General features: G+C 47.0%; 5 protein-coding genes across 5 annotated transcripts; 3 read left to right on the forward strand and 2 right to left on the reverse strand.

Annotated features, from left to right (window-relative positions):
- Positions 1 to 2,500: 2,500 nt before the first annotated feature.
- V8C40DRAFT_266999 (uncharacterized protein) lies at positions 2,501 to 3,931 on the forward strand (the record flags this gene model as incomplete). The annotated part of the gene is made up of 2 exons (XM_083219816.1): positions 2,501 to 2,593; positions 2,669 to 3,931. 2 exons carry the CDS (start codon positions 2,501 to 2,503, stop codon positions 3,929 to 3,931), a joined length of 1,356 nt encoding a protein of 451 aa, XP_083072162.1.
- Positions 3,932 to 5,336: 1,405 nt separating this feature from the next.
- V8C40DRAFT_280149 (NmrA/HSCARG family protein) lies at positions 5,337 to 6,429 on the reverse strand (the record flags this gene model as incomplete). The annotated part of the gene is made up of 2 exons (XM_083221354.1): positions 5,337 to 5,947; positions 6,012 to 6,429. 2 exons carry the CDS (start codon positions 6,427 to 6,429, stop codon positions 5,337 to 5,339), a joined length of 1,029 nt encoding a protein of 342 aa, XP_083072163.1.
- A 749-nt stretch (positions 6,430 to 7,178) lies between these two features.
- On the forward strand, positions 7,179 to 8,212 carry V8C40DRAFT_280151 (SDR family NAD(P)-dependent oxidoreductase; the record flags this gene model as incomplete). The annotated part of the gene is made up of 2 exons (XM_083221355.1): positions 7,179 to 7,251; positions 7,345 to 8,212. 2 exons carry the CDS (start codon positions 7,179 to 7,181, stop codon positions 8,184 to 8,186), a joined length of 915 nt encoding a protein of 304 aa, XP_083072164.1. The 3' UTR covers positions 8,187 to 8,212.
- A 1,141-nt stretch (positions 8,213 to 9,353) lies between these two features.
- V8C40DRAFT_275494 (MFS transporter) lies at positions 9,354 to 10,917 on the forward strand (the record flags this gene model as incomplete). Its single annotated transcript, XM_083220717.1, has 4 exons — positions 9,354 to 9,451; positions 9,522 to 9,869; positions 9,934 to 10,077; positions 10,149 to 10,917. The coding sequence occupies 4 exons, from the start codon at positions 9,354 to 9,356 to the stop codon at positions 10,915 to 10,917; spliced, it is 1,359 nt and encodes a 452-aa protein (XP_083072165.1).
- Positions 10,918 to 10,971: 54 nt separating this feature from the next.
- V8C40DRAFT_248159 (uncharacterized protein) lies at positions 10,972 to 12,394 on the reverse strand. Its single transcript, XM_083216481.1, has 3 exons — positions 12,160 to 12,394; positions 11,808 to 12,071; positions 10,972 to 11,664 (listed from the first exon to the last, which is right to left on the reverse strand). Exons 1-3 carry the CDS (start codon positions 12,189 to 12,191, stop codon positions 11,115 to 11,117), a joined length of 846 nt encoding a protein of 281 aa, XP_083072166.1. The 5' UTR covers positions 12,192 to 12,394; the 3' UTR covers positions 10,972 to 11,114.
- Between the last annotated feature and the right edge of the window lie 755 nt (positions 12,395 to 13,149).

The following is a 13,149-nucleotide window of genomic DNA, read 5'->3' on the forward strand; positions in this document are numbered from 1 at the left end:
TCAATTTAATGGCTATCAACAGCAAAGGCAGACTACCCACAAAGTTAATAGTCACAGAAATTCAACAGCTTCTTCACAACCTGACTTATTGTCCATTTCCTGTATATGGGCATACATATGCCAAAAAAAAAAAAAAAAAAAAAAAAAGTACGAAATCTCATCCAAGTAGGTTATTTCGAACGACTTGTTGCATGTATCTTGAGACAATCTTTGAATGGCAACTGATGAAGAGCCAGCATGCTCTAAAACGTGGGGTCGGACTTGTCGGCGAAACTGAACGACATAACAAGTACCGATTCACAGCCAATACCAATTTTCTTTTCGTGAATCCATGTTGTGCAATCGCCAGAGTCGTATGGACGAAATTTGTCTCGTGAGATAAGGCCTTCATCTCTCCATGTGATGATGCTTTGATCTGCGTTTAGCCCATATGGCCACAGGCTCGCTTTCGATAGGGGCAGTTGTGATTTCTCCTTCCAACTCTGGCCTGTTGAGGATTGCATGACGTCGGATACGGCGTCTGAAGGCATTAAAAGGTTATCGATCGGTTATGCCCCAGCTTCCGTGAAGATATATCCGGTAGAATCGTCGCGCAATCTCAGCGATCGGAACGTCGTTGGAAGAACGGCAATTTCTCGCACAACTATCTCAGTTTTGCAGTTCCAGAGCCCCAGGCACCGACCTGTAGAGGAAATAGGACGCTCTCCATCGGGCAAGAAAGCAATCGCATAGACTTGGGTTCAATCAAAAAGTATCACTCTGCTTCCAGAAACGTTAGGGGCTGCCAAATCCCAAACGCGAATGCCTCCATAGTTTTCGCTGGATGCTAGCTTCTTGCCAATCAATGAAAAGCCTATGGTAAATGCCCATTCATCGCCATTGCTGGGCTCATGAATCGTTTGTAAAACATCTTTATCCGTCTGTGACTGAATCCTCCACACCTTAATGGTCCTATCATCAGATGCTGACGCGATTTGATGACCATCTGGAGAAAATTCAACGCATCTAACCCAGTCACCATAACTTCAGAGCGAGCTCAATAATAATCCATCTTTTCACAGTTGGAAACTTGCCAACTACAATTATACTATTACCTTTGCTTGCTCCTTTGCTATCAAAGCCTTCTAGTAAGCTCTTGGTACCTGTTTCACCTGACTTTATTATTCTCTTGAAGAGTACATTGGACTGCTCTCCCTCTAATTGGGCTGGTAAGTACAGTAAAGTTAAAGGCCGCACAAAAAAAGGACTTGGAACGAGGTGTGTAATCCTGATGAAGAGAAGGAGAGAAAGCTCGAGATAGTTCATACCACGAAATATAGTACTGCAAGCAATGCGATTCCGCGAAAAAGCCCAATTGGGTAACAACCAACCTGAGTTGGGCCCGCAAGCACATGCGAGACTTTCATGGCATATGAGTTATAGAGTAGGTGAAGAAAAACATTTGCTCAATGCTCTTAATATTCCTGCATTTGAGGAAGCACTTGCCAGGCTTGTTGCGGTTCGCAACTTTGCCCATAAGCTATTATAAGTTGGTTAGGCTAAGTATCACCAATCAAAGATTACAAACCAGGGAGAGGCCATTGTCAGGCACACCCCATAGTTCATTTAACGTTACACTTAATTGTTAACATAAAGAGGTAAATCGAGATACTTAATGGGGACCCACGGGATACGCAAGTACCACGCGGATAGTAACATAGCGATCACTAATACCAGTGGAGCATTCATACCCAAGATAGTAACAAGCGCGGGCTTTTTAGTAAAGGTCCCGATGGTGTAGATTAATAAATTAACTAAATCATATACAGTAAAAGTCCAGGCTATACACATTAGCAATCTGTTACGCAACTACACCACTTTGCTATGTACCTGAAGTGAAGGCATCCTAAGGCCACCTGGGAATTAAATAGCTAGTAACCACTTTTTCTTAGAGAATTCAACTTCTGTTTCATCAGTCCATTCGAGTTCAATTATGTGAGCTATCCCCGTTACAGTCGATCTGGGCTTTGTGGAAGTCCACACACGTATACATGCCTAGTGGGACTGAGGCACGGAGCAAGGCCCGGCACACAAGGAAGCGCTGTTTACGTGTGGATAATTTCTGGAATATGATGGCTTGTTTGGCTATGCAAAGGTTCTACTCGCGCATTTGGCGTAGTAAATTGAGTTGTCGCTGGGAGGGACTCCGCCGCCTAAGGATCAAGACACTCCTTAGCTATCAACCAATTCGAAAAAGCACCTACGCAAGTAGTTTCTGTAAAGTTTGCACTAATAGTGCACCGCAAATAGCCTTGGAGCTTAGGATTCTATACTGAGTAGCCTGCTTACTTTAGCTAATACGACTGGCCGGGTTGGAGGTCGGCATCCTGGTGTTAGACGTTGCCGCATCTGACAAATCATCTTTCACTACCCTTAGTTGCCCACGCCCTAAGTAGGCAAGAATCCCCGTTTCGATCGCCCATCCAGCTTGCCCGACATTGGAATACCTTGTGAGCACCTCATGGATACCAGTACTGATTCCCAGCCAAGTAGACGTGCAAAGCCTAGACGGCATCCACGGGAACCGCGAGAACAACATGATAGCAATCTCCAGGTAATTGGGTGCTTTCTGAGCGTTCAGCGGGATGCTTGCATCGCTCAGTTTCACTAACCGATTGTGTTTGGACAGGTTCGGAGGGAAAAGAATCGCCAGTCGCAACGGCTGTTCCATGCTAAAAGGGTTACCGAGTTGGCACGACATGCAACTCGGATTAACCACCTGGAGGCAACACTTGAGAAACTAGGCAATACCTTTATCCAGCTTGCCGACGAACTTCTAGGCTCCAGTCTACCAAATGTTGACCCAGCTTTAGGCCACAAAATCCATCTGTCGCTGCAGAACGCTCTGTCTCTCATAAAGGAAAACGCAGACGCGGCTACCTCGTTCGACATGGCCGAGCGGAGTAGTACATTACCGCCTCAACAACAAGAAGTTGCCGTTGATTCCAAAGAGGCAAACTCTATACATGCACCCCGCGGTCGTGTTGGAGGTCTACATAACCACACCGAGCTATGCATAGAATCCAGGGCTGAGAACATTCTAATATCGGATGCCACCACTGCTCATCATCAGTCTACTATTAGAAATATATTTGCAAACTGTGAGCCATCAAATTACTTCAGCCTAAGCTCTGCAAATGTGTTCGGCAACGGCTGGATGCAGGTTCCACGGGTGATTGAATCTCTCAACTCGCACGGATCCGTCAATCAGTCTCGTCAAGTCTCGATGAGCCTGATGGTTGTCAGCTCAGCTTTGTATTACGCATATCGCTCTCTACTTGAGTCATTTGACTCGTCAAATCATATTTTTCGATATGCCCTTAACATTCATTCCCGAGAAGAGCTACTTTTTAATCTGCGATGGTTCCTCGGGCCTGGAAACGGCGAAATGTATCGCCTAGCCAGCGTCACCTTCAATACTCTGCCACTCAATTGGCCTTCCGAAGTGCCATCTTTGCAGTCGATGGTTGACTCAGAGATCATCTCTGATGTAAATGGTCTCGCTCCCAATCATCCGGCTAATGAGGGCTCGTTTCTCAATGCTGACCAAGTTACATCGTACCTAAACTTGGAGTCACTTCGATACGTCAGAGACGACGTTCTTGAGCTCATCATCGACGATTCCAATTATGGTCGATTTGGTTCTGGTCTCTCGGGGGAATATTCCAAAATTCCGCCTTGTTTTCTCAATGCAGATTTGTTCTTTCCATCAGCTGCTGGAGAGCGTTCGAGTAGAGACGATATTACCATGGCAATGCGGAAGTCAAGCATCTTTATCTCAAAATCGGCCCTGTTCAAAAACGTGTCAAGTATCTCGCTCTGTCTTAGTTATGGGATCGGATTCCGAAAGGACTACCTTGAGGGAGCGCTCTTGGCATCAATCATAGGTTGAATGGCCGGGGTTTGTTTCGAACCGTTAAACTGGTAAACCGCTTGTATATCACTGTTAGGGTGGCAATTGATGAGCGGGCAGCGCACTTTTACTAAGCGCGCATGATCTTATCCGGGCATGGCTTTTTATGCCCTTTAAATGGCCATAACAAATTGTCAGACTAGAATAAGGGTTAAGTTTAGGAAATTCAACAGAATCTAAGCTACCCCTTAGTTAAGCCATTAGTTTAGGTATTAATATAGATTTCCTATATATATAACCAGTCATCTAGCTAGTAAGCAAGTAAGTAGCTCAGATTAACTAACATTTATTTATTTTCCAACCCAGACAGTCCCTAGGTCTAATTTTGGTCTTCTGGGGTAAAGTAGCCCTCGTTTTTAGTCTGACATATTCTATCATCCTCTAATCTACCTAACCTTCCGAAACAAACTCCACCTCTTAGATTCCCTTGGTACCGCATCCCATAATGCTACCATTCCGGCTTAAACACAGAACCTCGGTCCTTGATTTTGGGTTTCCGAGAAAGTTCAAATGCGTATCGGCGGGAGCTTGGTGAAAGTCTGCACGAGAGTTTGGAGGCTCTCTAGGAATCAGACATGCCTGCTCTCCAAAAGCGCCCCAGGAAATCGCTGGAAGGACATTTCTGACTCGGTTCTTTCGCCGCATACCACCAGTTACTTAATTCTGTTACTTCTCTCTGCGAATTGTTGGAAAAGTACCGGGGCCCTGGAGAGCCATTCAATTGTGGAAAAGGAAACGACGTACGTATTGTGGAGAATGTCGTGGTGAGTTTGAATCTTTACGCTTGGGCTCCCCCACACTGCGTCGGGGCTTTTACTAAGAGGCCCCGAGTTGACCCATGTCCGATTCTATTATATCCTCCGCCCATTGGTAATGGCACTTTGCTGGCTGCCCTCATATGAACTACGGCGGTGATGTGAACTTATAGCGGCGCTCTACCGGTGCATGGAGAATTCCTACTGGAAATACGAAGGTACCTACATTGAGGAAATTGTGCAACTATTGAATGGAAGTTGAGGTTGCTTTGTATTATTGTTAGGCTTGACTGTACCGTATGTACCGTGCTCTACACGTATCCTGTTTTAGAAGAACAATTCTTTATCTTGTTGTACTAAATTTTCACGTGAGTAAGAGGATTACACTACGAGAGGTAAACCTTTTATAAGGTTCGTGTCATGATTATACTGACAGCGGGTAACGGTTGTAAATCGCCGCAAGGATAGATTTAGCAAGCATATATTATCTGTCTAGTCGCCTCTGGATTGCGACTCTTGGCATACGCTACTACAATGGCTTATGGGAATTGTGAGAAGCCGATGTGGCACCATTCTGTAAGGAGACATCCACCAACAACTTGAACGATAATTCCCCAGCGATTTGCCCACTACATAGGATCCCCGAAAATTCCCGTCTTAAGAACAGGAGGACGCTTCTGCGTAGAATAACCGTCAACCCGCATCCACTGCTCAATGCTTCGTATCCGGTTGGGGTGAATTCGATCCAGGCGGTTGTAGTCTTTCGTCCATATACCCATATTACCACCACTCTCCTGCCATATAGTGTACCAGGGTACCAGCTGGCCTGCCATGGTCATTAACGTTGGGTCATCAAACCCCGGTGACCCAGCCGTGCCAATTTTAGTCGCAGGCCAGGTTTTAGCCACTTCTAACAAGCTTAAGGGCTCGAAGCGGGCTGGCTCTCCAGTGACAGCTGTAAAAGCCGATGCTACTATATCACCACTTGTGTGTGTAATAGCAATACTAAGTAAATCACCCTTGAACTCCTGTGGGTGTTGAAGAATATACCGAGCAAACCAGGCGAGATCCGCTAAAGCAACAAAAGGAACAGCGCCCTCAGACCCGATTGGCATTCTGAAAACGTATATTCCATCTGCATCCTTAGTAGGTGCCCAAGCAGCGAGGAAAGCTTCGGGATATGGTCCGGTTTCCAAGATGCTCCAATTCATCTTGTCAGTAGGCTGGGCCTTCAAATATTCTAGGCATTTAATCAGAACAGGCATAATATACATAAAAATTCCGGTAGCCATTTTTATACTCACCACAGACTTTTCCCTTAGCATCAACGAAGGGGACTCGATACGCCGGGTTATAGCCAGACCTCTTAGAGACATACGGCAATGAGCTATATACGAAATGCGCGACTCCAGACCAATACGCGATTTCGTATATCCGGATGCCCCAGTAAAGCTCAGCCTTCTCGCCGATGGCGAAGCCATTGGTATTGACGAAGCATGCGTGTACCCCTTGAAATGCTGAAATAAGAACCGCTTCATCATAACAATTCCCTTCGAGCAGTTCAACAAAACTCAATGCAGATAAGGCCGCACACTCTTCCGATTGTATATTGCGGGACATGACTCTGATCAGAAAGTTGCCACTTTTCGCAAGCTCCCGCACAACTGCCGAGTTCTGAGCTCCCGCACCACCAAGCACGAGGACCACTTTTTGATTGGACATTTTGTTTTGGATGAAAGCGAAATAAAGCGTTATAGAAGGAGTTTCCCTTCGACATTCTGCGGCTTAATATACTTGGTTCCAGAAGTGGCATATGGACCTACTAAGAGCTTGTGGTTCATAATTTCACGATTATTAAATGGCCAGCACGTGGGATGCGCCCCCCCGGCCGCCACCGGACAATAGCTGCAAATTTCATCTCATTGGCGCGGTACACGGCGATATCATAAAGAAATAGAAATAGGTTAACTCGGGGCCTCTTAGTAAAAGTCCCGATGCAGTGTAAGGCAGCCCAAGCGTAGAGATTTAAACTCACTATGGAGCCGTGAGGCCTGCTCCTGTTTATTAAATGACGTGTCTGGGGTCTCTCAAATTGCGTATGCCCCACGTAATTAATAAACACTCCATTTAATCCTGTGTGAAATAGACGTAAATTGTAAACCGAGTAAAAGAAATGTCTTTGCGAAAGTTAAATTTCTAAACAAGCCGAATAACTTGAGCTGACCCATTGCTCTATCTGTAAGCCGTGATACTTGCCGCATGACAAATCCAATGTGAAGTTTCATCTGTCTGTGATGTTTCTGCGGAGAGACAAGTTGGACAATGGTATAACTGCCATGAAGCTGGTATACCTTATAAATACCCCTTGTCATCACTCAATGCTGGGCTAGATTACATCCCGTTTTTCTTCTTTTCTTTTGGGGACAGCCTCATCAGAATTTAAACCAGTTTGGACTTGCCGTTTGCTTAAGATGGAGGCCCTTGAAGCACGCAATCTCTTCTCCGTTAAAGGGCTGGTGGCAGTCATTACGGGGGGTGGGAGTGGTAAGTGTCAACCCTTTTGGGGGTTTTCATAGAGTTTCGAGGCGCTCAGCCTAGTTATAAATTTAAAACTTTCGCTCACTCAAAAGATAATAGGTCTCGGAAGAACTCTGGCCCTGGCACTTGACGCTAATGGTGCGTCCAAGGTGTTTGTTATCGGTCGCAGAGAAAGCAAGCTTCAAGAGACAGCTTCATTAGGCCTAAAGGGTTCCATCATTCCCGTCGTAGGGGATGTGACATCGAAAGAATCGTTGAAAGCTGCAGTCGAGAGGGTTGCAGCTCAGACAACTCACATTGACCTTCTCGTAGCAAACAGCGGTATCATGGGACCTTCCGGCTCTGCTCCTCCCAAACCAGACGGCAGCCCTGCTACTGTGGCAGAGCTCCAGGAGTTTCTTTGGACCCCTTCGCTCGAAGAATTTTCTCAGGTCACGGACATAAATTTCACAGGAGCCTTTTATACCTCCGTCGCATTTCTGTCCTTGCTCGACGCGGCAAATTCCAAACGCTTACCTCCAGTAAGCGGGGTTCTCTCGCCCCCTCGGCCCCAGATAATCATCATGAGTTCTAATGCTGCCTTCATTCGCCACGTCAGCGTTGCCGGTTATGCGTATGGCGGGTCTAAGGCGGCGGCAACATTGCTCACCAAGATGCTCTCGACTACGCTACTTGGACATCACATTCGTGTTAACGGCATTTGTCCAGGCCCTTACCACTCCGAGATGACTGATTTCATCTATGAGGCCTCCGGTATTAGTGGTAAGGGTATCTCCGAAGGCTCCTTTCCGAAGGAATTTATTCCGCTCACGAGGTCCGGTGCTCCTGAAGACATCGCCGGTGTTATACTATGGATGGCGGGCGCGGCGGGTGGCTACCTCAATGGGAGTATCATTGTCACCGATGGAGGAAGACTCTCGGCTATGCCGTCTTCATATTGATTATTTTCCTTGGGACAATACACACGGAAACCATCGTTTTTTCATTAATATATATATGTATACAAGGCCGGGCTTAGATTGGCTGAGTCTTTAGCTCACCCTCTTTAGAGATTTTTGTTCTCGCATACGCGGCTAAGTGAAGATAAATAAGAACAAATGCAATAATGAAGTGAAAGCTTATATCCACAGAGTAGAATTACATCACGCCAAACAAGAGGGAGACATTTCAGTCAGCCCTTATAGAACAGAATATCCACCCAAAATGACAATGCCATGAGCCATATCTGAATAGTGTGCGATGGGTATGCCCGGGTTGCGACAAGGCCACCAGAAGCATCCCCCAGCGTCCCAAAATAGTCGCCTACGTGAAACGCCGCTCCCTCTTCAAGGCTAAGGAGGCTAATATAATCACTTCACCCGCTACCGTCGGCAGCGAGAACGACTTCTGTATGGCTTTCAGATGGCGCTGATGAATATATATATATATATATATAATATTACTTAGCAAGCAGTAACACTAGGCTCTACCTAAGGAGTTGACCAGGGGGCTAACTTGGGAAGCTGAATAATCACCCCGACCATACTCATAGCAATGAGAATAAAACCTCTTTGTCGGGGAGATCAAGACAAGGAACAATCCAAATAATCGTAGCCAACGGTGGAGCCGTCAGGGAAACGACGACACAGGCGGATAATTACTCACTAGATGACGTGGTAGCAGGTTGATAGGGATGCCACAATCCCTCCGGGCTCATTCCTTTCTGGCCTCCCAACTGGTGTTCTCAATCACTCGGCCGCAAGGGTGCTATAAGAGTAGAAGATGAGGTTCGTTGCGCCGAACTTTGCTCAGTTCAGGGAAGCACATCCTTTATTTTTATTTTTATTTTCCCCCAGTGTTCGAAATGAGCGCCGCAGCTGCAGAAGCGAAGCAAGACGCATCACAGCTTATTTCAATGACTGCACCAGAGCCACCACAAGCCTATTTACCAAAGCAAGATGGCCAGGTAGCGGAGCAAATCAACCCTGGGCGCCAAAGTCTCCAGATTTACAGAGGAATCTTCTTTTCTTTTAGCATCATCCTACTCCAATTCCTTCAGGTACATTGCTCATACTCCGCCCCCAGGAGTTTCTAAGTCAACTAATTAAGGTATATGGCATCCGGCATAGATGATCCCTTACGGTTCTGGGATCACTGGTGCAGCCAACATAGCAGCACAACTTGGCACCTCGCGCTCAAAGGCAGTATGGATTGTCGCCTCCTATCCGTAAGTTGGACCCTTGTACGCACCATTGCGAAAGACTTTTCGATACTAAGCACGTCCTCAACACCTTTAGTCTGACGCAAGGATCGTTCGTTCTCATCGGAGGCCGTCTGGGTGCCATCTACGGACATAAGAATGCTGTGGTCGCAGCAGGCTTTATATGGGTGCTCTTCCAGCTCATCGCCGGGTTTATGCGCAGCGTCATATCTTTGAGCCTTATGAGGGCTCTCAGCGGATTGGGCGGTGCCTTCATCGTGCCGAATGCCATCGCTCTTCTCACAACCACATACCCTCCCGGGAAAATGCGGAATATCACCGTGGGCCTCTTCGGTGCCATGGCACCCGTTGGCGCTGGCGGCGGGAGTGTATTCTCTGGGTTTTTTGGACAACTTGCTCCCTGGTGGTGGATCTTCTTCTTCCTGTGAGTGTCATTTCTAGTCAAGCGTGCCGTGCCAAGGAGTGCTAAGGCGATCTCACTGCTGTAGAGCCATACTGGGGACGATTGTATTCGGGCTCTTCTTCCTCGCTGTACCCGGGGAAAAAGTAGCCTTAGATCCACACGGCAAGTTCGACTATATTGGGGCGTATTTTGGCGTCGCGGGCTTGGTTCTCTTTAACTTCTGTTGGGTGTAAGGACGGTTTGCCCCATCCCTTTTCTTCTCGACCAAGTTCTTAACTAACTTTACTAACCATGCGTTAGAGAGGCATCCGTGAAAGGTTGGGCTGAGTCTTATATCTACGTGCTCTTTATCGTCTCCGTCATACATTTCGCATTTTTTATCACGTGGGAATATAAGTTGGCCAAAGAGCCGGTGCTTCCTTTGAATATCTGGAATTCACCCTCGTTCTCCGCCATGACAATCTCAGCCTTTTTAACTTTTATGGGTGTCGGTATCAGTATCTGGTATATTACGGCATGGAATATCTACGTACGGCACTATACCATATTTTCAGCATCTGCGGCATATGTGCCTCTTACCATTGGTGGCTGCTGTGCCGCAATACTGAGCGCGAAAGCGATCAGATATTTGGCGGTTCAGTATATTATGGCTATTGGATCGATCGCCACTTGTGCTTCGATGGTTCTCATTGCGACCATGCCAGAGCAGCAGACTTATTGGGCCCAAGAGTTCCCCGCCATGATACTCTGTTCTTTTGGGCCGGATTTTATGTTTACCGCAGCCCAGATTATTGCCAGCGCTACGGTCAGACGCAGACAGCAAGGAATCGCGGGGTCTCTCATCGCTACTTTGTTGTCGTATGGGCTGGCCACAGGTTTGGGATTTGCCGGAACGGTCGAACTTTACACTAACGACGGTGGTCAAAACCTCGTTCAAGGATATAGAAACGCGCTATATCTGGGAGTTGGTATGTGCGGCTTTGCGGCGTTTGTAGCTGTCTTCTTTGTTAGAATACCGAAGAACGTCCGGGAGGGATGGGATGAGGACGACGTGCTGGAAGCAAAATAAGTGCTGAGCATATAAAGGATGCTAACAATTATTTTTGCAATTGCAATCTCGCACGACCTGCTCAGCGCCAACTTATCAATCTCGTGCACACTGTTTACTAGGTAGGTATTTCTATAGAGCAAATGATGTCCTGGTTTAAAGAGTGTTTGCGTAAAAGAACATGTACCTTGCAAGAATAATGCTCCAGCTAGATTCCATCAGTTCCGGTTGTCCAATAAGGGTTCTGTCTCGCCACCAGTGAAACTCCGCCCGCGATGCAGCATGGCAACAGCTAGCAGCGCTGCCTGTACCAAAGCAAACGTTATATGATCCACGGCGACGAATCCAACAAGTTGATACCAAGTATAACTAATAGATGAACCCCCAGGGAACACAAAGCGCCATGCCCATGCTAATGCCAGCACCGCAAACACGACCACTTGCACGGCTAAACCAACGAGACTGAGCGACGAAGAGGCCGTGCCTGGCGGGTGCTGTAGGATCTCGGCGCGCTGGGAGAAGAAGGACGCCAAGATTAGGATAGTGACGATGGGATTGATCAACATTGTGTGGACGCCGTGGAATAGTGCCAGCGCCCACTCATGAGAAGAAGCGTCTTGCGAGGGCCAGGCGGCGTCCACGACAACCGGTATGAGTGATATGAGGAGAAATGCCAAGTATATGGATAGCACGGTGGGTACGGTAGAGTTGCGGACACCGGGAGCCCTGTCACGGCTTTCTGATGGAAGCAGTAGGACGGCAGCGAATCTGGATCCCATGAAAAGAGAAAGTAACAAAGGTCAGTGGACAAAATATTGAATGGCAGCGCACATGGGCTCTTAGAGGCCAAGAGACAAGTACATATAAACACACATAAAAGAAAGACGATGGAGAGGAAAGAGAAAGCTTACACGATGAGCCACAACACCCAAACCAAGGCCATCTGCACCAGGTTAAGATAATCTCCCAGCTGCGGCGGGTTATGTGTAAAGAAGTCGGGACCTGGAGGCGTTTGAACGCTGTTGACCATATAGTAAAATGCAAGCGCGAATAGTTCCGTCGCGCTGATGAGCTGAAAGAGCACATAGTAGGGCGAGATGCCGCAAGCATTTCGCCGCAGCCAGAACTCACGCAGCTGCGGGAGGAATGAGACCAGGCTGAGGACCAGGAGAAGACTAGATCATACGAAGAGGCCAATGTCAGTTCCATTGCTTAACATCTGAGGGAAATAGATGAGAAAAATTTGGGGGGGTTGTTGCAGACATTCTGATCCAGTTGGGCAAAGAGGCTGCCATTGTTGCAATTGATCTATAGAGCGATGAAGTTTGGTTCCGAAAAACAAAAGTCTCCCCTCTATATGAGCCTTGGAATAAGAATTCGTTGTTACATGCAACTATAGTATTTTTGCATTAATTCTCATAAAACGAGGCGAATAACCACCCCTTGATTAAGAAACAATGGGCGGAGGGCAAAAGGAAGAAGAGATATGATGTCAGCTGTTGATGGAGACGGCCGAAAGCCACCATTCCCTAGAGCCGTAGCACTAGCTGGGATGATTGAGCCTTATTATCGGGCAGAAGCCGAAAATACAAGTGCACATGTAAGCTCGGCCAAGGTTGTAACAAGGTTCATTTCGAGTCTAAAGACTAATCAGCCCATCCAACCGGTGTCAAGAAACCAGGAACGGCAAAAGAATTTCAGGTGCCGCGACTATGCAGAACATTGATCACAGCAGCATTTACCTATTCCGGTTGCAATTATTGCATGTGAATGATTACAGCCTCGTATGTTCTAAAAGTTTCCGGATTTCCTGCTCTCTCTCCCCCCTTGTTTTTTTTTTTTGTTGATAGTGCTTACCTATCGGTCCTACCACGTCTTCTTTCTTCGTCGCTATTGTTAAATCTCAATCTCTCAACTATCCACCAAACGGCCTTTCCAAACGGCGTTTATCACGGGCATAAGCCACACATCGTAAACTCCATAGCCTATAATCTACGGCCCGTGTCGCTTAAATGGGTATAACTGGAGCTATAGATAGACCTTTTAACAAAAGGCCTTCGAGTTGTACAGAGCGGGCGCAAGTCAAGCGTGCTAAGTGGGCGCCAGGCACAGGCGTCAGCAGAGTTCGGACGTGATGCTCCAAGATTTGCATGTGGAAAGAAAATAAGCAGAATTTGGATGTGGTGATTGTGAGATTTACGTGGGGGAGGAAAGATGGTAATATGCGAGTCGCAAACCACTATTCGCTGTAAG

This window comes from Trichoderma camerunense (assembly GCF_050948025.1).
Source record: "Trichoderma camerunense strain CBS 138272 chromosome Unknown V8C40scaffold_11, whole genome shotgun sequence".
Lineage (NCBI taxonomy): Eukaryota > Fungi > Ascomycota > Sordariomycetes > Hypocreales > Hypocreaceae > Trichoderma > Trichoderma camerunense.